General features: G+C 55.1%; 4 protein-coding genes across 4 annotated transcripts; 3 read left to right on the forward strand and 1 right to left on the reverse strand.

Annotated features, from left to right (window-relative positions):
- MONBRDRAFT_32976 (uncharacterized protein) lies at window positions 1–17,019 on the forward strand (the record flags this gene model as incomplete). Its single annotated transcript, XM_001746967.1, has 40 exons — window positions 1–198; window positions 398–628; window positions 923–1,029; window positions 1,058–1,434; window positions 1,965–2,038; window positions 2,147–2,372; window positions 2,503–2,660; window positions 2,765–2,897; window positions 2,984–3,048; window positions 3,141–3,217; window positions 3,323–3,550; window positions 3,651–4,023; window positions 4,107–4,180; window positions 4,272–4,362; window positions 4,433–4,572; window positions 4,706–5,070; window positions 5,158–5,288; window positions 5,437–5,546; window positions 5,686–8,661; window positions 8,799–9,287; window positions 9,323–9,947; window positions 10,235–11,113; window positions 11,213–11,752; window positions 11,843–11,908; window positions 12,007–12,575; window positions 12,674–12,800; window positions 13,048–13,122; window positions 13,281–13,489; window positions 13,607–13,721; window positions 13,784–14,041; window positions 14,181–14,294; window positions 14,379–14,459; window positions 14,548–14,727; window positions 14,870–15,043; window positions 15,143–15,308; window positions 15,577–15,917; window positions 15,994–16,119; window positions 16,242–16,437; window positions 16,546–16,772; window positions 16,872–17,019. 40 exons carry the CDS (start codon window positions 1–3, stop codon window positions 16,887–16,889), a joined length of 11,709 nt encoding a protein of 3,902 aa, XP_001747019.1. The 3' UTR covers window positions 16,890–17,019.
- Window positions 16,952–19,679, reverse strand: MONBRDRAFT_37615 (uncharacterized protein; the record flags this gene model as incomplete). The annotated part of the gene is made up of 6 exons (XM_001747098.1): window positions 16,952–17,306; window positions 17,405–17,598; window positions 17,727–18,212; window positions 18,318–18,406; window positions 18,521–18,590; window positions 18,698–19,679. 6 exons carry the CDS (start codon window positions 19,677–19,679, stop codon window positions 17,193–17,195), a joined length of 1,935 nt encoding a protein of 644 aa, XP_001747150.1. The 3' UTR covers window positions 16,952–17,192.
- Window positions 19,680–21,125: 1,446 nt separating this feature from the next.
- MONBRDRAFT_9339 (uncharacterized protein) lies at window positions 21,126–23,547 on the forward strand (the record flags this gene model as incomplete). Its single annotated transcript, XM_001746968.1, has 6 exons — window positions 21,126–21,707; window positions 21,789–21,840; window positions 21,932–22,006; window positions 22,131–23,167; window positions 23,265–23,344; window positions 23,418–23,547. Coding segments are annotated over 6 exons (1,956 nt in total), but the record flags the coding sequence as incomplete, so codon positions are not given.
- A 1,444-nt stretch (window positions 23,548–24,991) lies between these two features.
- On the forward strand, window positions 24,992–26,350 carry MONBRDRAFT_32978 (uncharacterized protein). The gene has a single exon (XM_001746969.1). It carries the CDS (start codon window positions 25,272–25,274, stop codon window positions 26,247–26,249), a length of 978 nt encoding a protein of 325 aa, XP_001747021.1. The 5' UTR covers window positions 24,992–25,271; the 3' UTR covers window positions 26,250–26,350.
- Window positions 26,351–27,700: the final 1,350 nt, after the last annotated feature.

Below are 27,700 nucleotides of genomic sequence, written 5' to 3' on the forward strand. Positions count from 1 at the left end.
ATGGGGCCTTCTTTGGCAACAGCGATGCTGAGCACGAGGCCATCCGGTACGTGGTTCGCACTTGATGATCGAGCATACAGTCACCTCCAAGATTCTCACACGCCCCGCCTCTGCTCTCCTCTCCCCAACAGCGAGTGGAAGGAGAAGCAAGCAACACAGTTGGCTGAGCGCGATAGCAAGGCCGCGGAAGCTGACAAGGTAGGGGTGCTGTGCCTCGTTTTATTGTAACACAATACCAGTCTTTGACTTGAGCGGTCTCCACTTCGGCAACCGAGAAAGGGGCCAAGGGCAATGCGCACACACCAGGCTGTTGTGGTGCGGCCGCCTTGCTGCCTGCGCTTATGCCGCGTGTCACTGGGATGCAATCCTCGCTCTTTCCTTTCTCCCATGGTTGTAGGCGCTGAAGGAAAAGGGTGAAAAGGAGCTGGAGGAGTGGCGCAACAAGCAGCGCAAGGCTGTCGAGGATCGCCAGAAGCAGAACCAGGATGACGAGGCGGCCTACATTCAACAGCGCGACAATGCTGAGCCCGGTAGCGAGTGGGAGCGCGTTGCCTTTCATGTGGACTTTAACACAAAGAACAACTTCAACCACAAAGACACCAGTCGCCTCCGCTCCATTCTTCTTCAGGTACGGCTCTTTTGCCGATCCGTCCCCACCGCCACTGCTGCTTGACTTTTCAAACGTCTCTCTCAATCTGAATTTCCTTCTGGGTGAACGTTGGGACAACAGCTGAAACAATATGGCATCAAGCAGCGTTCGTAAACAACTCTCTTTGATCCCCTCCTACGCTACGCTCTGTTTTGCGGGCCTGCGCTTGTTTTGCTGTCCGTCCCCTCCTTGTTGATGGCTTCATCTGATCTCTGCTTGAAACAAACCAAAATGGCATCCTTTCTCTTTTCGCCCTGACTCTCGTACTACCAGCTCGGTCACGCGCGCTCGTTCTCCACCCTGATCGTTGCCTCCATTGGGCTTCTCTTTGAGATTAGAGAGAATGAGAGTTTGGAGAGAGAGAGTGTGTGTGTGTGTGAGTGAGTGAATTGGTTTGGTCGGTTTGAGAAAGAGAGAGAGAGAGAGAGAGAGAGAGAGAGAGAGAGAGAGAGAGAGAGAGAGAGAGAGAGAGAGAGAGAGAGAGAGAGAGAGAGAGAGAGAGAGAGAGAGAGAGAGAGAGAGAGAGAGAGAGAGAGAGAGAGAGAGAGAGAGAGAGAGGTGTGAGACAGAGAGAGATCACAGAGAGAGAATCACAAAGAAGAAGAAGAAAAAGAAAAACGAAGAAGCAGAAGCAGAAGCAGAAGAAGAAAGATGCGACACATGTAGCCGGTTTACCTTCCTACTGCAGCAGCAGCGTAACAGGTCACTTCTCTCTCTCTCTCTCTCTCTCCGTGTATCGGGCAGTGGAGCGCGGTGCATGTCACTGTACCAAGGGGGAGGTGGCGGTTTGTGAGTGGTTGTCGCTGGGCATACTGGGTGGCTGGGTCGGGTCAGGGGGAGGGTTCCTCGGGTCCATGGTGGTAGTGGTGGTGGTGGTGCATCGGGTTGTGTTCCAGAAGAGCATGTGGCTCGAGCATGCGCATGGCTGGTCTCACTGCATGGTGTCCTCGAACTGGCATTTGCTTTTAGGGTCGGTCCCCAAACCAGCGCGATCCGATGGGAGTGAGAGCTTGTGTCCACCACAATCAGATTCAGATTCATAAAAGGCCCGCTTTTGTGCGCCGCCGGAGACTTGGGTCGAGGGACTTTGGTTTTGGCGGCCCTTGTAGACAGCCTCGTGTGCGCCCCGGCACGATCGGGGCGCCGTGCACTGCAGACTGGATCCGTCCTTGCATGAGCATTGCCGTTCAGCCTCGCCATCACGAGTGCGTTGCCGCACCCCCCTTTCCCCCATTGGTCCATCCTCTTGCATGCTCATGGTCTCGTCAAGGCCCTCCTCACCACACACGCCTTGCGCGCCGACACGATGATCTAGTGTTCCAAAAGCTCCTCGCCAAAACGCTCAACACCTACCTCAGCCCCTACCTCGAGGGCATCGATGCCGAACAGGTTCCCACCTTGTCGCTCCAGTCCACTTTGTCGATCGCTTGTTGCACCCAGCCCAATCATGAGCGCATGCGAGCTCACACTCACCACCAACCAACCACTTCCCGATAGCTCAACGTCGGCATCTGGGGCGGTGACATCGAGCTCAAGGATCTGCGCCTCAAGGCTGGTGTCCTTGCTGAGCTCAACATCCCAGGCCGCGTCTATCATGGTCATGTGGGCTCCATCATCTTGAAAGTTCCCTGGAAAGATCTATTTCCATCACCCAAAAAGCCAGTGGTGGCCAAAGTTGACGATGTGCTTATTGTCCTCGGCCCAGAGCTAAATCAACCGTTTGGTTCGTTCTGAGCGTCTCCATCTCAATCTGGCAGGCTAGACCCTAAGTCTTGGCCCACTTGCGTTCAATAGCCAGTTTGTCATCGACTGTCTCATTTCCACTCGGCTGACCCCCTCTTGGATCTTGGTAGACCCCGAACACGAGGCCAAAGTACAGGAACAAGTCAAACAATCGCTGGTAGCCCAGTGGATGACACAGCGGCAGGCCCTGCTGGATGCTGCGAACAAAACCGATGCAAACGCTTCCTTTACCGAAAAGCTGGTGGCCTCAATCGTCAATAACCTCCAGGTTCGGCCATTTCAAACGCTGCTAGTGGATTGTGGTGAATGTTCTCACCTCTGGCCTCACCGGCCCATGTCTCGCCATTCTCTCCCTACACCGCCTGGGTTTAGGTGCAAGTGAGCAACATCCACATCCGGTATGAGGACGATGTCTCACATCCCAATCACCCGCTTGCCATGGGTATCACCCTCAAACGATTGGCCGCTGAAACGACAAACAAAAACTGGGAGCCAACGTTTGCCGGTACGTCGCCGCCTCGCGCCCTGGCCACATGGGCGACTAGCAAATTGCTCATACGTATTCCCTTGCAATTGTGCGATCATTCGCAGGTGGCATGCCCATCGAGGTCTTCAAGCTCGTAGAGCTCGAGGGCTTGAGTGTTTACGCCCAGCCCGTACGTCCCTTCCCCTCCTCCCTCGGCATGGTCTTGATGCTACGCCAAGCCCTGTCTTATGAGCTTACAAGACTGTATCCCTTCATGCCCAGGATGTCAGCCCCATCAAATCCTTACGGCGAGATGTTTGCTTAAACAAGATGCGCGATCTTATTCCTGGCCGCAATCAGTAGGTGTTCAATGCTCGAAGGCCAGAGAATCTGCCCTGCCTGCTCGTTTATTCTCTTTTCAAGCCTGGCATGTGACATCTTTGTGCTTTGTGGCATGGTTGCAGCCCGGTCGAGTTTGATTACATTCTACGGCCCTTGAGTTTGGAGATGAAGGTCATCCTGAACACAAAGGGTGAGGCTGCTAAGATTCCCCAAATCAACGCGAGCCTTGACCTGGGCAAGCTGCAGCTCGAGCTAAGCCGTGATCAATACGAAGATCTGCTTCTGGTGTCCGATGCCATGTCGCGATACGCTCGCCAACAGCCATATCGGGCTCTCAGGCATGTCTGCATGTCAAAACGTGTTGAACCGCCTTGGCGCAGCAAAGACACTCATTTCCTGGTGACACTGTATTTTCCCCCCGCCGTCATTTTGTCCTATCCTCCTCTATAGGCCGGCCATGAGTACGCCACGCACGCGATGGCAATACGCCATCCAGGCGGCTCGTAAGGATGCTCGCGATCGACAGAGGGTGTGGACTTGGGAGCACTTCCGCAAACGCCGAGATCAACGCAAGCAGTATTTGGAGGTGTATCGCCAGCTAGCCTCGGCGGCCAAGCCTTCCAAGGCGCTGCAAGCTGCAGTTGATGACGCCGAACGGGACCTCTCAGCGCAAGACATTATTCTCTATCGTGGCATTGTGCTGGAGGAGCTGGACGAGGTGCGCAAAGAAGCAGAGCGCATGAAGCAACAGGAGAAGGAGAAAAAGGACCATGGTTCTTGGTTTGGCTGGTTGCGAGGTCATCACAACGAGCCACACGCCGAGGTGCGCCCGCTTCCTGGCCCCGTGTGCTTCTTCTGGAACATCATTGCACACAGCTTGCTCACTGTCCTTGCCGAGGTGCGCAGAACAAGGCCGCTGAGGAGGGAGATGGTCTCACCAAAGAAGACATGCACAAACTCTACGGGGCCATTGGATACACGTTTGTCGTTCGCCGGTTGCACCGCTCGCACTTGTCATGCCACAACTTCCATGTGTGTCTTATGCAGATGCCTGCCTTGTTGCTGAGGTAGAGAGGGCGAGAAAATGTCCGTCTTGTCGCCAGGATACGTTGCAACGGTCTTCACACTCAAGCTTGATATCTTTTCCTTCAAATTGCGCCAAGTAAGCCTGCTGTTGTAACCCTGCCTCCGATCTCGTCATATCCTGAGCCGAGTGTCGGACGTTTTTGCAGGGTCAACGCGCTCTGGCGACTGCGGGCAAGTCCGCTCCGGGCTCCCTGGATCTCATGAGCATCAAGCTCTACGCTCTGGATCTCAAATTTCAACAGCGCCCTGGCGCAGAGGCCATGAGCGTTGCTTTGGGCTTGCAAGAGTAAGTCTAGCTATAAACACAACTTGATGATGCCTCTCCGCCTGTCCTCTTGGTCGCAGGTATGAGAGCTCTAGCCATGCTTGACGCGGTTGGACTGCCTGGATCCTCGCTCCTTGCATGAACGCCCCGATAGCCTTTCCATAGTCGACGAGCTGCGCGCGGAAAAGGACTTTTGCGTCATCGTCAGGCAGGCCAAGGACCAACGGGTGCTCGGAGGTGACAAGCAATTGCGTCGCCATAACCAGCGCGGGGGCTCGATGCCAGAACTTCTGAAGCTATTTTTCGAGACCAATCCACTTGATAAGCGTGCCGACTCGGCGCTGACTCTGAGTACAAGGCCCCTCGAGGTCGTCTACGTCGAGCAAACGCTATCTGCTCTGTCCGATTTTTTTGCTCCGCCTGCTGCTCTGGTTTCTTTGGAGGATTTGGCCGACGCCACGTCAGCCAGCATGTTAGCCATCCAGGAGAGCACGGCCACAGGTCTTCTGTATGCGATTGGTATGTTTGTGAGAGGGGCATGAATCCTGTGTGGTGCGTTGGTGCGCGCGGCACTCACGTGCGCCTGCGGCTGGACTCTGCACACAGAAACCCACAAGACGATTGATGTTGACATTTGGGTTGGGGCCCCTCGTGTCGTTGTGCCAAGTCCCAAAGCCCTCCTCTTGCTCGACCTCGGTGCAATGGAAATCAAGTCTGATCTCTCTCACGCTGGCCAGGTAGTCACCCGTCGGGCAATCATCCGCCCTTGCGACCTTGCGCCTTCGCCCAGCAATGTTTGCGCGTGAGCTCAGCTTGAACAGAGTGCTCATTAAGAATGTGATCTGATGCTGCCCTCCCCTGATTGCCTTGCTTGGTTGCATCCAGGCTAACATTACCAACGTTAGTGTGGGCATGTATGATCGTTTTCACATTGGCCTCACAAACGTTCGGGCCGTCCTGTTGGGTCCCGTCAGCAGCGAGTTGGAGGCAACCAAGTTCGTTGGCTATCCTTGCCTGGTTTTCTCGTTGTTTAGTGTCGTGCCGCGTCCCATGTAGACAAAAGATGCACTTGGCAGATGGCGCAGTGCTCATGTATCGTCACACCCCTCCCGGATCTGGGTTGTCTGCCAATAGACTGTGGTCACGAGCGCTGTTGAGCGATGACAGCCCATACCTGCTGCTCGAGCCCATTGACACGACCCTGACGTTGCAGCAATGTGTGGCCCAAGATGATGTCAACTATGCTCGTCTCAAGGTCAATGGAACCATGGAAAATGTGACGCTGCACTTTTCTGATGCCAAGTATCGCCGCCTCATGGCCTTGCTGGAGCATGTCACGCCAGAGCCCGCTGCCGTGCCAGTCGCTGCAGCCCCCTCAAAACCAGAAGCAGAGGTTGTCCGCGACGACATGGCCATTGAGGCTGAGCGGCGCCGCCGTGAGATCGAGGCCCGGCGTGCAGCCAACGAGCGACGTCGCGCCATAGAGGCTGCCCGTCGCTCCGAAAAGGCAAACGCCGATCGCCAAAACACCAAGCACAAGGCACCTTCACATACTCAAACCCTTCTCGGCGTCCCGGGCGTGTCCACCTCTCCGACGCCAATGTCTTCGCCGAGCAAACGCACTTTATCACCCATTCGCGGACGCTCAAACCAATGGTCCGTGACCTCACCATCCCGCTCGCGTGCATCAACGATGACTGAGGATGAGGAAACCTTTTACTCTTGCGATGAGGGTGACAACTCGGACGCAGAGAGTCATGCGTCGTTGTCCACACCAAAGCAGGAGGCTCGCTCTCGTTCGCGCTCACCCTTTCGGTTTGGCCGCGATCGCCGCTCTACAACCCCAACCCCAACCACGCCCACCCCAGCTACCCCCACACCGGTTGTCGTTGAAGCTCAGGAGGACGAGCGCAAGCTCGATCCAGATGCACCGCTTAAAGCGGCACGGCACGTCAACGTTGAAGCTTCATTCACCATCAAGCTGATTGCCATCAAGTTGCTTGATGCCCATCAGGCCAATGAGGGCGACACGGAGGAGCCTCTTGCTACCCTGCGGCTGTCGGGGCTCCACATTCAACGCTTTATCATGCGCGAGGACATGCGCGCTTCGTTAAGCCTTCAAGAGTTGCGAATCGTAGATCACCTCGCCCAGCGCAACTTGCTCGAGTCTCGTCCAGTAGACCTGGAAAACATGGCGACAGCTGCCGCGGGAGCACATGCACCCCGAGCCCTCGTTCTGGTTGAGTTTGCCTCGTGTCCCGCCACGTCTCTGCTCTTTGATGAACACAAGCACATCTTGCAACAAGCTACCATCCAGATTGGTTGCCTCAAAGGCACCATTGTACAAGAGAGTCTTGCCCGTCTTTTGACATGGTCCTCATCAACCTTTGCTGCTCCCGAAGCTGACGCTGGTACTGCAGCAGCGCGTCCAACGACTGACACCGACCCAGCTTCTGAGCCGTCTGCTGACATTCCAGAGGTAGCTTCTTCCAACACAGCAGGCAGCGCTACGCCCGTTCCCGGCAGCAACGTGCATAGTCCCGTCGACGCTACAAAGCCCGTCGCCGCCACAAAAGTGACCAACCTCAAGGCCAATGTGTCGATTGATGGACTCGAACTTCGATTAGAAACAGCCTCTCAGGCTTTGGCTTCAACGACCATTTCACAAATCGCCGTTGCCGCAACCATGACGGACGAGGCCACACACGCTGACGTGGACGTGGGAGCTTTGGAAGTTCAGGATTTGAGTTCTCCCTCAAGCCTCTATCCAATCATCTTGACCAACACTGGAGATCGTATGCTCCACCTGAGCTTTGTTTCGTATAATCCCAGCCCCACGCGCGAAGACACCGAACCAGACATGCGCATTCAACTGCGCGTGGATCAGCTCAAGGCCTATGTTTTGATGCGCTTCATCACCGACCTGTCAACATATGCGGCTGGCTTGAGTCCCGATGAGTCAGTGTCAACGCCCGCGTCAGTCCATCCATCCGCCTCGAGTGATGCAGGTCTCCACAAGCAACCCGTCGCGAGCCCAGCATCCAAGCACTCGCTGGCGCCACCGCCGCGTGCTGCATCTCCCACGCCCTCCATGACCTCGCGCCTATCAGTGCTCACCACAAACACAGCCATTGCCGCAGTGGAGTCAGTGGTGGCCGCAGCCGCCGCAGCTGTGGGTACGAAGATCGCGTTGGATGTGATGCTCAAAGCGCCGCACATTGTGGTGCCCGTGTCTTCAACCTCACAAACTGCCCTTGAGGCTGACTTGGGTACGCTGACTGTTTCTAATCTGATTGAGCAACGAACACACGGGGAGGCCAGCACGCCTTACGTAGCTGATGAGATGCGCGTGGAGCTGCGGGAGGTTTTCATTGTGCTTCAAGAAGACAAGGCCAAGGCGCGGCACTTGCTCAACAAACTGAATATTGGCATCGTTGTTGAGAGATGCCTGAGCCTTGATTTGCCGCAAGTACCGGACGTAGCAGTCCGAGGAGAGCTGCCGGACATCACGCTCAACGTTGACGATGCTGATGTGGCCGCTCTCATGACTCTAGCCAGCGACAACATGGCAGAAGCACCGGTTTTGCCGCCCAAGCCCACACCTCCGACGACTGCAGCCCAAGGCCACACTCAAGACCGCCTTGCGCAACAAACAGCTACCTTTAAGGCCATTGCACCTGAACTTGCCCCTCCGAGTTCTGAAGGTTTGGATGTTGCAGCTCTCGAGGCAGAAGTGCAGGACATCCAGCCGGTGACGTCAGCACCGCTAGTAACCGTCGTAGAGGAGCGCGACGATGGACTTGATGGGGAAGCGGCCACGGCGGCATCTTCCCTGCCCCGAGCTCCTCGAATGAGCCGCCCTCGTTCCGTGTCTGTGGCTGTCATGTCCGCTCTTCAGTCGCAACCTGAGCTGCAGCAAATTTGGGAGGCCACAGTGGTGGCTATGAAAATTGATCAAGTGGCCTTGCACTTGAGCAAAGGCCAGCACGCACTGGCCTCCGTGTGGCTGCGCGATATTGCTCTCGCTGCCAAGATCGAGTCTGATGGTGCGATCCAAGCCACCATTCAAATGGCATCGCTGGCTGTCAAAGACACTCGTGATGGTTCGAGGTGCGTGCTCACTGGTTATAACTTGGGTCTTGTTTCGCTGGACAAGGTTTCCTTTTCCTTTTGGCTCTTCTAAGTTTGTGATGCGATTTGCATGGCCATGTGTTCAACTCACCGAAACGATAAATTGCGCTATGTAGCTCTCTCTATCGCATGTTGCTGGGTTGGCGTGATTCTGACGATGTGCGAGAAGAGGAGCAGAATGCCATGGCCAACGTCGTGGCTGATGATGAGCGAGCCCTGTTGGAGCTCAAGGCTGCCACAAGCGTTGCCTCGGGTGCTGATCAGAACGTCAACATGCTTCAGCTTCGTTATCGCGCTCTGAGCGATCAATCCACCGTTAGCATTACGCTGGATGGCCTTCGTTGCCAACTGTGCATGGACTTTTTACTGGCCTTGGCGGCTTTCATGCCCTCTCAACCAGCCACAACAACAACTGTATCGTCTCCGGAAACAAGTGAAGCACCCGTGGTCGATACGAGCACTGGCACGTCTGTTGAGCCCGAGGAGGTCCAAGCAGCATCTGGCAGCATGCGCGTGTCCCTCAACCTGACCGATGCAGCCATTGTTATCTACGCTGATCCGGCAAAACCAGCTTCGCGCGCTTTGCGCGTGGGCCTGGAAACTCAGTGCGTGGCCTTGGTTCCGTTCTAGGGTTGTGCAGGGTTGTGTGTGCTCTTCCCTTTGCATTGCTTCAATGCGCATTCTGTGTTGACACGGACCTTCTGATTCTCTCACTTGTGTGTGTGTGTGTGTGTGTGTGTGTGTGTGTGTGTGTGTGTGTGCGTGTGTGTGTGCGTGTGTGTGTGTGTGTGTGTGTGTGTGTGTGTCATAGCATCATGTACGGCATGGGAGCAGAGCAAATAAATGCATCAGTGGACCTGGCTGAGCTCAAGGTGGCCTCGCTCAAGCACATTGGTCGGCGCGCCCTCCTGAACACCATGTTGCAACCCACTGCGATGGCCATCATGTTTTCGCAGTCCAATGAAGATGGAACCATGACGGTCGACGTCCAAGCCAAGCGGATGTCTCTGACGCTCAGTTATTTGGATTTGGAAATTGTCAATGCAGTGCTGGCTGCGCTGGCCCCGACGCCGGATGAAGAACAAGCTGGACCCATGGAGACACTCCTGTCTCTCGAGGGCCGGGACGTGGACGAGGAAGCTTGGTACCTCAAGGACAGCGAGGCCGATGATGATACTTCACTGGCCAGTGTCCGAACGAGTGCCAGCGCCGGCCCCGTGGGGAGCGGGCGTTTCACGCCATCGCAATTTGCTGCTTCCACAGTGGTTGGTAAAACGGCAATTCCTTGCACCATCATGCATTTCTTTTGTTCCGGTTGCCCAAGCCTGACTCAGAGCACGTTTTTGGGCATGCGATCTTGGTGGCATCTTGTTTCCTTTGCTTTTTGGTGTCACTTGTCGTTTCAGTCCGCAACGCACACGTGGCTCTTTGCTCACGCCTCAATTGTCGGCCTGCTTGTTTGTCGTAGACACACATGGATGCCTGGGCTGGGCGAAGCACGGCCCACATTCAGCTTTCTGCGATTGATATCACGATTTTGGATGATGGGCAGGCACCGGTGCGACCACTGTTCCTCGTTTCGACGTCACTGTCAGCCAACGCACGGAACCTATCCTCTGCCACAGAGCCGCTTCAATTGTGGGCCACTGTTGGGCTGGGCATCAACTACTACAACGCCAAAGTATCTACTTGGGAGCCTTTGATTGAACCCATCGTTGAGACTGCTGAGGACCGAATTCGACTCTGGCAGCTACAAGCACACCTGACGATCAACCCTTCTCCAGTGGACTCGGCAGACGCGCCTGACCGGCAACTCGCACCACCCCGTGCTCGCAGCTACTCAGACCCGGAAGCCTTCGTCGACGCGGAGAGGTCCGAGCTTGCCAGCGCGACAGATGGCTTGAATAGTGAAGGTAATCTTCCAACAACCATCTGCTTGCTCAGCAGTGCCGACGCACTGGAACTCAACTTTAGCACGGCCTTGTATCAAGTCCTAATGGAGTCGAGCTTTGTGAGTCCGCCCATAAGTGCCGCGGGCGCATCGTCCTCGGATGGTCGCATCAACTCCCAGACGGCCGACGAGCGGGATTTTGCCCCCTTTATCCTGGTCAACGAAACGGGCTACAACGCACAAGTCACGGTCGAGGAGCAAACGCAGGCCTTGGAGGCCTGCGCAACGATGGGTCTGCAGTTCACCGATCGTCACCTCCAGGACCCGCGTCCTCTGAAAACGCTTCTTCTCAGCAGCCAGCAGGACACGCGTACAATTGACGTTCAGCTCGAGGGTTGCAGCCTTCTTCAAGGCATAGAGGTGGAAGCTGTGGGTTTGTACGGTTATGAGGTTCAGGCTGGTGCGCGCTCTGTGCATTTGGCAGTGGAGGTGATCATGAAGGGGGCACAGAAGCAGGTCATTCTTCGTTCTACACTTCGTGTAAGTGCGCTTTGCCCTTGACCACTTGGATCTTAACCCCAGCTTTGTTTCGTGAAACGCCCTCTCATCTCAGTTCTTGTCTCACTTGCACGATCATAGGTACGCAACGAGCTGCACATTCCCATCGATGTTGCGTACGTGGACGGCACGAGTGGCGAGGCCGTCGTGCTGGCTCAAGTGGAGCACGAAGAAACGTACAACTTGCCATTGCTTGTCGCCTATCGAGGGTTTCAAATCCGACCTTCAGGAATGTCGTATGGTTACAGCACCACGATTGGTTATGATAAGAACTATCACGTGGTGCAATGTGATGCTTTTGAGAGCAGCACTGAACCAGAGAATGCGCTGGCAGCCTCGGTAGGCCACACCGAGGGCCTGAAGCTGCAGGTGGTGCGCAAGCGCCAACGCTACATTACTGGCCAACCGGGCAAGCAACACCCGCAGCACACCATTTTGTTAACTTCGCCACTTACGCTTCGCAACTGCCTGCCGGAGCAAGTCCTGCTCAAGCTAATGTATCCGGGTCTCACCACAACTCCAGTCGACGTCCACCTGGAACCAGGGCAGCTTCTGCCGGTGCTTGATGCTCTGCACCACGACGTGACAGCGAGCTTTACAGTTCCGGGTGCTCGAGCCAAGGTAAGTGCGCGTTGTACAGGGCGGGTGCCTCTTCAACATTCAGGGGTTGAAGCTGGTATTTCATGGTTGATTCAATGCATCTGGATACAGGGCTGCGCCGAGTTGGAGGAAACGCTGTGGTCCGAGCCCGTGCCGCTCCTGACTGCAGGGCAAACGGTGCGTTGTGTGGCTTGCAAAAACGCCTTGGTGTTTTGGTAGTGCCACGGGCCCCGCCTTGTGTCATAAAAAGCATGTGCCGATGCCTTGGTGCGCAGGAGAAGGATGGTGTTGTGGATATCACCGTTGCCCACGAGCGCATCATGTCGTTGAATTTGGATATTGCAACGAACAAAGTGGACCATTCGACCTTGATGAACATTGCAGCCCCCTATTGGATTATTAACAAAACCGGGCAGCCGATTGAAATCCGGCAAAAGGGTGACAAGGAGGATGGCCCGTCTGTGCGACACATCCCCGGCGGCCATGAGAGCCCGCTTTTGTTTTCGTTCTCGCAGCATCGTGCCAAAACTTCACGGGCTCGCTTCCGGATCGCAGACAGCAAGTGGAGCGACGGCATCAACCTCAACACTGTGGGACATACCGACGTTGTTACTATGCCTGGTACAAATGGGGGCGAGCAGAGCTTTTCAATTCGCATCTCACTTGCTACCGGTGGTCTGACACGCATCGTGCTGCTGGAACCCCGTTTTCTTCTGCGCAACGAGTGTCGTCGGGCGCTGCATTTTGCTGAGGCTGGTCTGGACGGTGCTGAGGTCCATCAAATTAAACCGTCTGAGTCGGTGCCGCTCTGGCTTACCCGCGCGCCGTTTTTACTATCTTTTGGGTGCGTCCTTTGACAAGCCATAACCTTTCCTGCCACCTCATTGTTATTCGAGTGCTGACTTTGGAGTGTGCTTTGCTTCGATGCGTTCTCTTGCTTAGCTTAAAGGCTAAGAAACTCGAGCACACTATACCCGTGGGTCAGCCAGGCTCATTCGGGCTCATGTTCCGTCACAAAAACCATGATAACGAGTATCACGTTGTGCGCGCTAGCGTGCGGCCGGCAGGGGTAAGCGCCTCTGTTGCAATTTTTTTTTTTTTTTTTTTTTTTTTTTTTTTAAATTTTTATAATCCTTCAACTCTTGCTCCAAGCTCACCTGACTCTCGCTGCCGTATGACTGGTTCGCGCCCTTGTCTTCTTTGTCTGATTTCTGTTCCGAAAGACGTCACTGTGTGTTGTTCTGTCAGATTTTGATGGTGTTGCTGATGTTCGAGTTGAGAACCACATGCGGCAACACGCGCTTCAAATTCGTCAGGTCGGGGCCGGCGACGATGCATGGGTGACGCTGGCAGCGGGCCAGAAGGTTTTCTTCATGCGCACGGATTCCAGCGTACGTTTGCTTTGCTCTCGCTTGCTTGCCTTGATGAGATGGCAAGGCATTGAACAGACTGCTCGTTTGGAAAATCGGCCGGGCGGCATCTCCATGCCATTTCGCACGTTTGTCCATCTGTTACTCAATTGTGCCTGTGCTGTCAATTCATCTTTTAGGGTGCCCAGGCCGTCGAGTGGCGCTTGCAAGGGCATGACGCCATGGTGAAGCGCAGCTTCAACAAATTTACAGTGTCCAAGCACATGGTTGCTCTGCCAGAGCAAGCCAATGACTTGCGCCTTTACTTTGCCTCGTTTCCTGATGGTGCAGAGCCAGTCTTTGTTATCACAGATCGGTCTCATGTGGCCCAGTCCATCACGCGACTCTGGTACGTCGTTAATTGGGCCCTTTGGCCGATTGCTTGTCGGGGCGCTCGGACCTTTGTTCCAACCACTTGCCTGCACACATCTTCGTGGATTGACTTCTGCTTTCTCTTGTTTATCAGTACTCTTTCCAAAGACCGGGATAGCATGCAGGCACGGCCCCCGAATATCGTCAAGCCAAACTTGCACTTTACCTTTGGCCTTGCAAGCCTCGGGCTCTCTTTAATCAACGGCAAGGTCGGTTCATATCATCCATCTCATTCATTCATTGTGGTGCTTGCTTGTCCTTTGTCTCAAAGAGGCTCGCCATCACGGCTATGTTGATGCCCGGTTCACAGCCCGAGGAAGTGGCGTACATCTCCTTGCGCGGCCGGACGGTCTGGGAGCACATGTTGCCTGCAACCAATCAGTGGGGCGAAGATTGGCTGCGCTTTGCTAATGGCGCACAGAAAAAACTCGACGCTGCTGCACAAAAGGGTGCCTCAACACAGAGCCTGCCGCTGGAAGACGGCATGAAGGTGGATCTTCAGAGCCTGACCTTGCAATTTCGCAACGAGGTGAGTGGCCGTACGAAGGTGGACAACAGGCTGATTGGCCTTTGACTGCATGTGCAAGTGCCTGGCGGTTGGCGATGGGTTTGAATGTTTCGACGCCCAAGGCTCATGTGCCGATGACTTTGACGCTTTGTTTTATTAGGAGCCCCTTCCCATCCGCCGCCATCAGCATCCGGGCCTGGCTTTGACGTACATCGATTGTCCACGCCAAAGCATTGTGCAGTTCAACATTGAGAGATTGCAAATTGACAATCAGGTGTGTATGTATATCTCGCTTGCATCGAAAACGTCTTCTCCAAGGTGGAAAAGCTCAACATCTAAATCCACGGCCTTTCTGTAGGCATTTGACCCGTACGTTCCAGTAATTCTCAACTCGGCAAAGCCCACACAAAGCACGGCCCCTATTCTGCCCGTCGTCAAGGTGCTGCTTTCGAAACTTTTGGTAGCTTGTGGGCGGTGTTGGTTGCTGGCACACACTCATGCGTCACCATCACGCACTGTATGCGCAGATTTTACTCATTCAAAACAAAGTGTCAGCCGACTTGGCTTCGGGAGCCGAGGGGCCCACCGTGCCAGTCGTCATGCTGGATCGCGTATCAATCTTGCTGCAGAAGCTCGATCTTTCTGTGTCAGATCGTTTCTTGCTGCGCCTACTTTCCGTGTTCATACCCGAGGCCGAACAACTGGCGGTGCGCGCGTTTATGACACCTACCTTTGCTCCCATGTGACACTTTTGTGTTCAGTTTTGAAGCTTCGTTTGTCTTTTTGGCTCCATGCATTTGCCTTTGTCGTGTCTTACTCCTCTTGCCCTTCTGCGGTGATGATTTGCAGCTGGCTGTGGACGTCGAGGGAGACCTGCAATGGACCTCGAAACAAAACCTGGAGAGCATGGTGGTTTCGTCCCAAGGATCAGACACTCGAATTAGCTGCGGTCTTTTGGAGCTGCACCCCATTGCCATCAATGTGGCTGTGACACCTGTCTTTGAAAGCGATGGCTCTATCCAGGTGGGCAAATCGTTCGCTGAGTTGGCTTGTTCATCGACACTTGCTTGACCTCGGCTCACGCTGATTTGTCTGCGTTGTGGATGATGCGGGCATGTAAAGAGCAACAACCCACTCTTGGCATTCCTGAAAGCGGTGGGCGTCTCCTTGACCAACCTGGATGTGCCTTTCCAAATGAACGCCTTGTTCTTGCCAAATGTCTTTTGTTCGCAAAATGAGCTCATCACCGAAGTCTCGAATCATTACATTCACGAAGGCATCATGCAAGGTGAGACTTGGCTCTTGTCAGCACAGACCGCTTCCCATCAGAATGGGAGGCATGCCGGGTTGCGAGAGAAGCCGGCTGTCTGCTCATTCGATTGCTCCCCTCGCTGCATTGTTGCTGCACATTTATCCGTGACATGTCACGAATTGCCATGGCTCTGTTTCTAGCCTACAAAAGTATGTGGCGAATCTACCATGTTCCTGTCGTTATTGCTGTAGGTTTTTTAGCTGATCAGGCATCTGACTCACGTCGCACAATGCTTGTCATGCAGTCGTCTTGGGCCTTGACTTTTTGGGCAATCCCGTCAAGTTTTTGGACCACGTCAGCACGGGTGTGACGGCGCTGTATTACGAACCCTTTTTTGAGGGCCTCCAGAGCATGGCCTCCAACACAGTGGCAGGTGCAGCAGGCGTGGTGACCAGCATCACCGGCACTTTGGGCAATGGCTTTGCAGCTCTGACCATGGATGCTAATTACCAGCGCTCACGCAAATTGGCAGCTGCTCGCCATAAGACGGCGCTGCAAAAACTCTCTCATGGTGGTGAGTCCCTCCTGAGAGGCGTGTACGAAGGTGCATCAGGCCTCATTCTACAGCCCTTCCGTGGTGGCAAGGTATGTCTATCACTCTTTTGGGTTGCTCAGCGTCTGCTTCATGCTGCCTCTCAAAACACCACTCCCTATGTTTTAGGAGGAGGGGGCTTTGGGCTTTGTCAAGGGCTTGGGTAAGGGCGTGCTTGGTCTGGTTGCCAAGCCCGTGACCGGGGTCATTGACATGACCACCTCCACGATTGGCCTCTTGCAACAACTTGCCGGGGTGCGTCATGCAGCATGATCTCGGACTGGCTTGCAATTCAGAGTGGTCTGAGGCTTCTGGTCGTATTCTTACAACGAACGCGGCCGTGTGTTTCTGTGTGTGACCCGGGACATGATTGATAGGGCGATGTGGATCATGAGCGCGTGCGCCTACCACGCTACTTTCGTCGGGATATGATTTTGCGCCCGTACGATGCGCACACGGCCGAGGGTGCCAGTTTGCTGCAGGCGCTGATCTCCCGCAACGACCAAGATTATCGCCGCGACTGGTACATGGTGCATCACATCCTCGCGGGCAAGCGCAAAAAGCCTGTGATTGGTAAGTACAGCCCGAGTTTGCGATTGCTGCGTCAAGGGCCTTTCATCGCTTGGTCAGTTTCCCGCGCCTAAACCGTGCAAGGCTCACGCTCGTCCATCGCCACAATAGCCTTGTTTACGAGTGAACACGTTTTGTTGCTGCCTATGGATTCAACCTCGCCCATCTGGCGCATTTCCAACGATCACGTGAAAAGCAATCGCATCATCCACAACAAGGGCTTGGAGATTGTCCATGACACGCCGCAGGCCTTGACCAAAAAGGGCAAGGCCAAGAAGGTTCTTTTGCCATCGACTCGAGATGGTGCAACAGAAACGCTCAAAGAGTGCTTGGAAAAGGTGTGTTGAGGCATTTATCTGCCATTACGTTGCGGGTACCCGAGTGCGCACGAGGCTTTTGGGTGCTTCATGGGTCATGTTCGCTCGCGTGTTGTGTAGGCCGTATCAGCACAGTAAATATGATAAAGGCTGGGTGGATGATGCATCCTATCCTGGTTCTTCGACGCGCAGGCAGATGTACTGGTCGTGTCAATTGTGCCAAGTGTGCGTCCCAAGAGCTCAAAGCCAATTGGTATATTGAAAACTGTTTCATGTGATGTCCTTGGGCCAGCTTGAGACGTCAATTACAGAATCATGATGACACACAGTTTGTTGCAAAGTGGGGTACCCAAACCAATGCGAGCACTCACGAGCAGGGGAAACACGAGATCCTGCTTCGAATATATCACTTGATGAGGCGGCACTCGTGGGCACTTCTCCTCAGACAGGATCGCTGGCTACCAAGTCACCCTCAGCGTCTGACTCCTCGGCGCTGCCCTCAAACTGGTTATACGTGACCGAAGGTGCGCGTTGAAAGTATTTGCGTCGCTGCAGCTAAGGGGAGAAGAACAATGCGGTACACAGTTGTGGCTGAGCTGTGCGCGCGTGTCACCAGCGGACATTCAAGCCGTAGACGAACAAGCCAATCTCACCACAAGGGTACCAGTGATGAGCAAGGCCACGCAGGCAAGGCCTCCCAAGACACCGCCAATGATAGCACCGGTATTGGATGCGTTGGTTGATGGGGCGGGCGCAGTTGTGGTAGTAGCACCACTGGGAGAGGGCAGACCCCACAAGGCCAAGGTCTCCGTGTTGGCGCGAAAAAATTGACTGCTCAGGTTGCCGCCTGTCATTGAGCCGAGGATTTGGAGAGAGCCATCTAATCAAGCAGAGCGGATGGTTGAATGATGGATGAGGCAGATGGATAATCGCAGTTTAGTTCTGTGTGGCTCGCAAAAGAGGTGTGGGACAAACCTGCGCCTTGCACTGCACAGGCCACAGTGTCCACCGTACAATCAGTGCAATTGCGGCACGACCAAGCCGGCGCCTCAGTGGGAACTGGAGCGCCCAGCGGGGCGCTTGCCACCGCGCGATCTCCACCAAGCTTGAACATCCAGGCAAAGACATAGTCTGCAGGCAGTTGTAGCCAGCTTCCGGCTGAGTTATCATGGCTCGAGCCGCCGTCGGTGGGGGTAGTGGTATCAGCCGAGCCTTGGAGCACCAGGCGCGGCGTCTGGGTTTGTCCACTGAAACAGACATCCGTGGCAGAAAACTGGGCCAGGACGGTTGTCAAGGGGCATTGGTCTCGATCAAAACAGGGGGCGTCGTCATTGCCATCACACCCACACTCGTCGAGGGTATTAGGGGAAGGAAGGCCAGCTGACGTAGCAAGGAGTGCCGTGATTTGGTCGCCCGCCACGCACGATAGGTTGTACGCGAGAGCTGCATGTGCAGAATCAGCTGTGGTGGAACATGGGCGAGAGGATTGGGGAATCAGGGTGAAATTTTGTTGAGGGCATGAAGACAAGCGGAAGGTTGCTCCAGCACCGACGCCAAGTGTCGCACCGATTAGATATAGTTGGAGTCCGTCAAATTCCATGCCTTTAAGCGTCATGGCAAGAATGGCACTTTGCAGTACGATGCGCGGGTTGGCTCTACCATGGTGGGAGCGCATCTCATTTGAATTTTACCAACCAGGATTCAAAGCGTCAGGTGGAGTGCTGGCTTTGGTGAGCGCGGTGTAAGTGCACCAGATATGAGGAACGTACTGAGCAAAGTCAGCATCATCAAGCTGCAAAGTATGGTAGGGAGTAGCGAGATTCAGCTCTGGCATCGAGGCTACAGTCAAAGCGTAGGCAAAAGGGTGATTAGATCAAGGAGGCGGGCAAAGAGGCGGGGTGGGATAACAAGTAATCCTCCGAATGGAGGATGGATAGGGCACGCACGAGAGTTGGAGAGTTGAACGACGAGAGCGGGAAGGGCGGAGGTATTGTAGTGTCGAGCCGGACGAATCTGAGCGGTGCGATCGATAGCGGTGGGCGCAATGGCCGAGAGGTTGGAGTAGAGGAGGGGAAACGTGATGTTGACGGGTGCGGGCTTGTCACACATGGGGGTCAAATCGAGTTTGGCCACAAGGAAACGCAGGATATCACCAAAGTACGTGGTGAGCACGAGATCCCACGGCACATGACCGGCAGGGCACAGACGGAGGATGGCTGGGACGCCCTTGCTCTTGGCCTCGGCATACATGTCAACAGAGGAGGAGTAGGGAAGTATGGGATCGTCAGTGCCATGTAGCAGATACAGGGGGGGCTCTGATGAGTCGATGGCTGCCACGTCGTTGATGTCGGGGAGGTTGAGAAGCAAGCCAGAGATGGAGATGATGGCCTTGGCATGCGGAGATCCGGTAACGTATCCGGCACGCAACGAGGCGATGGCACCGGCTGAGGAGCCGACCAGGGCGATTCGCGTGTTGTCAATGTTCCAGGTGGCAGCGTTGGTGTGAAGGTATTCAAGGGCATCTACGACGTCCTTGGTGACGGGTTCGATACCGGTAACACAGTCGGCATAGAGGCGGTAGTCGACAGAGGCGGCAACAAAGCCGAGGCGTGCCAGGCGCTGAGCCAACGCCACAAACACGGGATCACTTTTGGTGCCAAACTGACAGTTTCCACCGTGAACAACGACCACCAGAGGACGAGGGCTGGCCCCGGGGCGGGTGCCAGCCGCGGTGGTGTAGACGTCAAGCAGCAGCGTCTCATGCCGCTCGGTAAAGCTGTTGTAGGCCGCGCCGTACGAGACGTCGGCATCAACGTGGATGGCGGCTGACTCGTTGCCACCATAGAAGCAAGGTGCAACCGCTGCACCATAAGGGGCAGCGACAAGCAGCACGGCGAACCACATCCACATGCGCACTGCCGCCGCCATGTCTGCCGATGACGCGGCAAGGGCCCAAGACCCTGCCAACGCGATCTCCCAGCCCTGAACTGATAGACCCCTGTTCGATACACACGTTTTGATTATTCCAATACTACCTGAACGCCCTCCAGTGCACCCCAGACAGCCCAGACAGCCCAGACAGCCCAGTGCAGCGCAGACAGCGCAGACAGCGCAGGCAGCGCAGACAGCGCCCCGTTAACCAAACGGCGATCTCAGCCCTGCACCGCGTGTTTCCCCCCAACCCGACGCCCGACGCCCAACTGACCGGGTTTATCTGACAAATGCTATACTATAGTAAAATACTTTTGATAGCCGGTCTTTCCATATCACCACAACACACACACACACACACTCACACGCACAACAGCTGGAATACTCAGACCAAGTTCGTTGGTCAGGTAGAGCAGGGTTGGGTACGTGTCTCTAACTTTGGACTGGGTGCTTTTTGCTTGCTCTGTTTCTGATTGAAGGTTGAATAAATCTCTGGGAAATTATCTTTGTTCGCCACTGTCTCTGAACCGTTGTGGTATTGGTTAACAAAAACAACAATGTTTTAATCTTCGAAACTGCACTCTCTTTTTAATTGCTTCTTGATGAACTGTATCTCTTTTTATCATTTGCTTTCCCTCTCTGTCTCTAGCCGCCATCCATCCTTCGCTCTCTCTCTCTGGAAATCCGCTCGAGTGAGTGTGCGCGCTTTTTTTTTTTTCTGGCTCTCGGACACAGCGACAGTCACGTACACTTCCTCAGGTTGCACTTGGTCGTGTCGCTTCTCAAACTCGTGCTGAATTGGGGCTCGCGTGTCCGGTTTGCTGCCGCATGGTCTGCCCTGTCACGACAACGTGAACCAAAGTGGTTGCTGTTTCCTATCGAGTTGGTTGTTGTTTGTTGTGGTGTGAGCTGGTGGGGGTGGACCGAGGAGCTGAGCTCGCGCGCATCGTGGTGTGCCCATTCGTGACCATGGCCCAGTCTCTACCAGCTGCTACCCGCCCTACCTACCTCGCCTTGTGAGTCAGTCTACTTGCCTCTGCTAATGCCATTATATTCTTGTTGGGCGCTCCTGGCAAGTAGGCACGGGCCAGCAGTGCCAAAAAAAAAATAAAAAAATAAAAATAAAAAACTAGGCTAGAGGGAGAACTTGGACCGCGCTGGAACGCGGTCAACATCTACTGAGGTACCTGATGGCCTTTGTGCACTGCCAATGGCTTACCATGCCCCACGTCTGGTTGGCGGCCATGGTCCTCTCCAGTCAAGTTTGGAAAACAGTTTTTTTTTTCTCATCGTTGCCTCATTCCTGCACCAGGTGCTACATTACGCCTACTTTTGACTCGGCACAGCCATCGATATCCTCAGACTCTGTCATCGTTATTCTGCGTAGCGCCAATACACACGCGTTGTAAAAAAACAACTTTTGCATCGCCGACGCCCAGTGGTATGACGACTCCGGCATGGAAGCAGGCACTCCTTGAGGCCCGGCGCAAGAAGGAGGAAGAAGCACAGGCAGCACAGCAGGATGATTCCGCTCAGAAATACGCCAACTTGCCGGCCTGGAAGCGCGAGATTCTCTTGAAAAAGGAGAAAAAGAACCAGCAGGAGGAAACTGCCAATGTAACCGCAGCACCCCAACGCCGTGGCTCTTTTTCCACAGTGGCCCTGCACCGTCAGAGTAGCGGTAGCGTGGATGGAGGTGCTGCTGCTGACCTTCCCGTGGCCGGTCCCTTGCAATCGCGCATCGCCGCTTTGCTAGCCAAAGATAAAAGCAGCGATGAGGCAAATGACGCCCCCACATCCTCCCGCCGCACTACGGCCCCAGCTTCTGTTTTGAATCGCTGGAAAGCTGCGACCAGCTCGTCCGTTGATAAAAACGATCCTCCACCCAAGGCTGCCCCATCAAAGCCAAGCCCGGCACCCACCGCAACGACGGCGCCAGCTGCCCCGGCACCCACTCCAGTCGCGAACCCATCAGCTCCCGCGCCGACTGCCACGTCGGGTCGCTCAGAGCAAACTGCCAGCAAAGTATGACCACTTATTTTTTTTTTTTTTCCTGATCCTTTCGACTAATCTCATCAACGGGTTCTCGTTCTCTTCTTTGTTTAGCCTGCCGGTGGCTTGAGTATCGCTGAACGAATGGCTCTCTTTCAGAAGAAAGGTGTGGACCTGGGCCCCTTGCATCTGGCTGCCAACCACAGGTGCCACCAAGTAGCGGCATTGGTATAATCAATCACTTGCCTCACCCGCAGGTCAAAGTGACGCTCAGAGTGACACCTCAACTTCAAACGGTCAATCCAATCGCGCTGTTGGTGCAGCACTAGCTGGTGCGTTAATGATGTGTGGCCTTTTCTGTGCTGTGAGCTGTAGCAAGGGACATCATGTTTGTGCGTTGCCCATCGCCACAAACCCGACTACGAGCCTAAATTTTGACGGCCGACTCCACCACAGGTTTCCGCGCGCGAGCAACAACAGCGCCCAACCGATCCGGTGTGTCCGTGGGCCAACAGATTTTTGGAGCGCCCAAGAAGGCGGATGTAAGCGATGACGGTGAGTTGCGGGCTCGTCAAGAGGCTGACCGCAAGGCTAATGCGGAGGCAGCTGAACTGGCTCGTGCAGCGGCCGCCCGCCGTAAGCAAGAAGAGGCCGAACGACTTGCGAAGGAAGCCAAATCTGGACCCGCTTCGACCAATGAATCAAATGCAGCAAACACTGAAGCTGATCGCCAGGCCAAGGAGGAAGCTGATCGTCAAGCCAAGGAGGAAGCTGATCGTCAAGCGAAGGAGGAAGCGGATCGCCAGGCCAAGGAGGAAGCTGATCGTCAAGCGAAGGAGGAGGCTGATCGTCAAGCGAAGGAGGAAGCCGATCGTCGCGCCAAGGAGGAAGCTGATCGTCAAGCGAAGGAGGAAGCGGATCGCCAGGCCAAGGCGGAAGCGGATCGCCAGGCCAAGGCGGAAGCTGATCGTCAAGCGAAGGAGGAAGCGGATCGCCAGGCCAAGGAGGAAGCTGATCGTCAAGCGAAGGAGGAGGCTGATCGTCAAGCGAAGGAGGAAGCCGATCGTCGCGCCAAGGAGGAAGCTGATCGTCAAGCCAAGGAGGAAGCCGACCGCCAGGCTAAGGAGGAAGCCGACCGTCGCGCCAAGGAGGAAGCCGACCGTCGTGCCAAGGAGGAAGCCGACCGCCAGGCTAAGGAGGAAGCCGACCGTCGTGCCAAGGAGGAAGCCGACCGCCAAGCGAAGGAGGAGGCTGACCGCCAAGCCAAGGAGGAAGCCGACCGCCAAGCCAAGGAGGAAGCCGACCGTCGTGCCAAGGAGGAAGCTGATCGTCGTGCCAAGGAGGAAGCCGACCGCCAGGCCAAGGAGGAAGCTGATCGTAAAGCACAAGAAGAGGCCGAGAGGTTGGCTTCATCAACCGATACGGATAGCCAGCCAGCACCGCGTCGGCGCAGCTCAAGCATTCTCAAGTCACGCGAAGCGCCTTCGCGCCGGGTACGGTCATCAGCCACTCTGCCTTTGCAACACACACTCCTTCCCCTTTCCCCAGTTCATTGAGGTCTGTCTGACGCTTGTTTGATGATTGCCCCAGCTCAAGCTTAGTTGGTCAGACGTAGAAGGCCGTGGTCCATTGACTAACACGAGGGAGATTCCTCGGGACGGTTACGAGAGGTAGGACACGCTTGCTCAGTGACTGAGAATGGACATCAAGGTTGACTTGTACGCTTGGGGGCAATATGTGTAGTTATGAATCGGAGGATGGCGCCGCTGCCTTCGAGGAGAGCAGTACCGATGCGGGATTGTCGTTGCCTACGCACAACGACGTGTCCTCGGCCTATCATTTGCCCGAGGGTATCGAGGAGCTTGAAGCCGAGGTAAGATCAAATGCAGGGTGTGACCTGATCACGTTGTCATTGCGCTTTGGAGCAGGCGCTCATGAGGCTTGAATGGGTGCTGCGATGGCTAGAAACGCGACGATGCCAAGCCCATCGACGACCCATCAGCCAGTTTCTCATCCTGGGGTTCTGGCGGCGGCGGCGGCTGGGGCAGCGGTGGTGACGTCTTGTTCTAATTTTTCACGTCGCCTGCCCGTGCGGCTGTCCGTCGACTCTCTTGCGGCTCTCCTTCCCTGCTCTTCTTTTTCGTTCTACAAACTAGGTTGACTCTGGCTGATTAGTGTTTTTTTTTTGTTCTTTTTATTGCTCCGCCGAAAATTCGAATTCCGTTATTATGCCCTTCTCTTGACCGGGCGACCACACGCCAAGTGATATTGCCGACCCTAGATTGACCCTGCTGAACCCGGCATGATGCTCTCTCGTCCAAAAGCGCCAGGGTGTCGAGGCACAAGGATTGGCCCGCCCCGTCCCCATACGCGAGCTCAAACTGGGATCATTGTTTGTAGCCAACTAGGAACTGACCCCAAGAAGTCAGCTTCCAAACAGCTTTAGCAATATTTTTCCATTCAAAACAATAGTCGTTTATCCGATGTCGTAATCATCTCCCAAGCACCACCACGACAAGAGGGAGAACAAAAGGAGAGAAAGCCAAGCCGAACTTCAGCAACCCCTCACAGCGTGTGTCTTTTGAAGTGTAACAAAGCGTACCGTTCTTATAGTGCGTAAGCATTGTTACCGACACAACCCGCTGTCACGTGCATGATCCCCCCCAATAGCCTAACCCCTCCGCCACACATGTGGTGGTGGTGTGTGATCCCTTTACCGTAAGTGTGTGGTGGTGGAATGTCTAGTGTGTAGTGCGTGTAGTAGTGTGTGTAGTGTGTGTAGAGTGCGCTTGCTGGCGGGTCAGTGGCACTTTCCCTCCTTTGGTCGGTCGGTTAAAGTTCCCTCCAGGTAAAAGTTGGCAAAGTCGCGCGCATGCGCTTCGGGGGGTTTGACTTCCCATCGTGCTGGTCTTGTTTTGCACAAAGGGCAGTCACTGGAGTTTGGGGCCGACCGCCAAAACTCCAGTTGGCCGTCTCCACACATAGACACAATCCAACTCGCTTCGTTGCAAAACAAGAAAGATGCGAGTTGCCCTTGATCCAAAGTTGCAGTCATGACTCTGGTGTGGCTTGTGGCGAAGGTTCGACCTGTCTCCTCTTGTGCGATTGGCAGTCGTCCTGAGGTCTCGAGGGGCGTTCTGTCATGGCTTTATACCACTGTGTGCCATCTTGGCACATGCATTGGATGCCATGAAAGTCAAGAGTCTCTTCGAACGACGTGGTTTCTGGTTGGCACGCCATCCTGATCACCTCCAGCGTTCTGACAGAGGTGTGGGTGGGTGTGTGGTGATTGCGCCTTGCTTTCAACCGAGGGAGGTGGGGCTCACATGCCTCACGTGCCCAAGACCACACACCCCCTCACACCTGTCCTGTCCTTGACGACGTCCTTCGAAGCGAGCGGCAGCAGCAGCTCAACCCCATTCCCCCTCCCCAAAACGCCTCTTCTTCATAACGCACACGCTACTTTTACGCTACTTTTCTGCGTTGTGATTACACGACACTGCCATATCATCTCTCTCTCTCTCTTCCCCAGCGACCGCTGCCACATTCATACATTGCTCACTTTTTTTTTAAATTCTTGTTACGCTTTCCACAGCCATGGCTCTCTACTCCGCTACCCCCATCCGCTCCCTTCTTGCCGCGGCCCCGGCCGATGGCAAGAAGAAGAAGCTCGGCTTCATGGAGGACTTCCTCCTCGGTGGTGTTGCCGCTGCCATCTCCAAGACGGCCGCTGCCCCCATCGAGCGCGTCAAGCTCCTGGTCCAGAACCAGGCTGAGATGCTCAAGTCTGGCCGCCTCGACCGCCCCTACACCGGTGTTGCTGACTGCCTCAAGCGCGTCGTCGCCGACGAGGGCGTCGGCTCCCTCTGGCGTGGCAACCTGGCCAACGTCATCCGTTACTTCCCCACTCAGGCCCTGAACTTTGCCTTCAAGGACAACATCAAGGCCCTGTTCGGTTTCAAGAAGGAGCGCGATGGTTACTGGGTGTGGTTCGCTGGCAACATGGCCTCGGGTGGTCTTGCCGGTGCCGCTTCCCTCTGCTTCGTCTACTCTCTGGATTACGCCCGTACCCGTCTTGCCAACGATGCCAAGTCGGCCAAGGGTGGTGGTGAGCGTCAGTTCAACGGCCTCGTCGATGTCTACCGCAAGACCCTCGCCTCGGACGGTGTTGCCGGTCTCTACCGTGGCTTCGTCATCTCGTGCGTTGGTATCATTGTGTACCGTGGCTGCTACTTCGGTTTCTACGACTCCCTCAAGCCCATGCTCGGCAAGGACCTCGAGGACAACTTCCTTGCCACCTTCGCTCTCGGCTGGGTCGTGACCATTGCTGCCGGTCTTGCTTCCTACCCCCTGGATACCATCCGTCGTCGCATGATGATGACCTCTGGTGAGGCTGTCAAGTACAAGAGCTCCATTGACTGCGGTGCCCAGATCCTCAAGGCTGAGGGTTTCAGCGCTTTCTTCAAGGGTGCGGGTGCCAACATTCTCCGTGGTGTTGCCGGTGCCGGTGTGCTTGCTGGTTTCGACAAGGTCAAGTCCATGTACACTGCCTGGCGCTTCGCCGACGAGAACTAAGCAGCGGGTCGGCAGCCGAGCCGCGCTCGGGTGGCCCGGATCACGCATTGCCCCCTGTCGTGTTCTTTTTTTTCCCGCTCAATTTAGCTTGCTTGATCGGACCTTTCTTTTATCGATCCTACACAAATAATAATAATAATATCAGATGTGAAGTGTTCTTCACACCATCAAGCTTTTCTTCTACACGCATCACTTTTGAACACACACACACACCCCACACGACCACAGTCAACCGTGTGCGACGACTGCGTGCTTTTGGAGATGTCTGATCGTTTGCACAGGGTCGTTGTGAATTATTATCAACTCATGAAAGCTCTGGCTCTTCTACACCGAGGAGCCCGGAAGTTTTTGACAACCCCCCCCCCAAACACACACACACACAATTCTAACCTATTCGCGAGTGCACGGCTGAGGATCAGCGCGTGGTAAACAAGGGTTTGTTGGACAAGCCCGATTTACAGGCAAGTTCATGCTGCTGACTCGTGGCGGTCAACGCCGTTCTCGTCCAGAACAGGTTCCACCGTTGCGTTGGCGTGGCGACAGATGCACCGTGGCAGGTAGCCACCGCCGATCGCCAAGGGCAAACTCACGAACAACCAAGTGACCCACCACAACCATTCACTGGGGCCTGCGAGATTGACTGCACATTCCACATGGACAGCACGAGTGAGACCAAACACACCCACAAGCCCGCTCGTGCAAGGCAAAAAAAAAAGCATCCTGCTGGAGTGAGGACAAGAGCCTTGTAATGACGGACGAGTCACGCACCGATGCAGGCTAAAACGAGGTGCACAAGAGCAAGGCTAGCGACGTAGTCCCAGACGCGTGCATGCCGACCGCAAACCAAGGCTGCCATGGGGCCTGCGAATAAAAAGGAAAGCACGAGTTGCAACCAACGAGCTACCGACATTGGCAAGGTCAGGGTGAGCGTGAGCACCACCTCCGGGTCCATCCCCCATGTGTTACGCCAGCACAACGCCAGAGTCAAGCGTACCTAGCCGAACTTTGGTATCAAATCCAACGTGAAACTCAAAGACAAAGCTGCCATGAAACCTGAGACTGCAAAAAGACGAGACGCAAACGGTACATGACCTGATGACGAGCGTGCCAGAAGCAACGACAACAACAGCACGCAATAGCAGCAACAGCAACAAAAGGTCGAGAGCAGGAAACGGGGTTGCAAAAGCAAGGCGACATACTCAAAGCAGCCAACCAATACAGCGGCCAATAGAAAGGCGACGGCATAGAAACAGCCGACGAGCAGAACCAGCTTGAGGAGGATGCGCTGTGACGGTTCAGGCGCAGCCTTCATCCTTCCCGGTCGTGCACCCAAACCCCACCACCACCATCACCACCACCGCGACCACACCCACACATATACAGACCACCAAGTCTCAAACCAGCCCCCAGATGCCAAGTAAAGCAAGCCGACTCCCCGCGCCCCCCCCCNC

Source organism: Monosiga brevicollis, genomic scaffold (genome assembly GCF_000002865.3).
Source record: "Monosiga brevicollis MX1 MONBRscaffold_15 genomic scaffold, whole genome shotgun sequence".
NCBI lineage: Eukaryota > Choanoflagellata > Craspedida > Salpingoecidae > Monosiga > Monosiga brevicollis.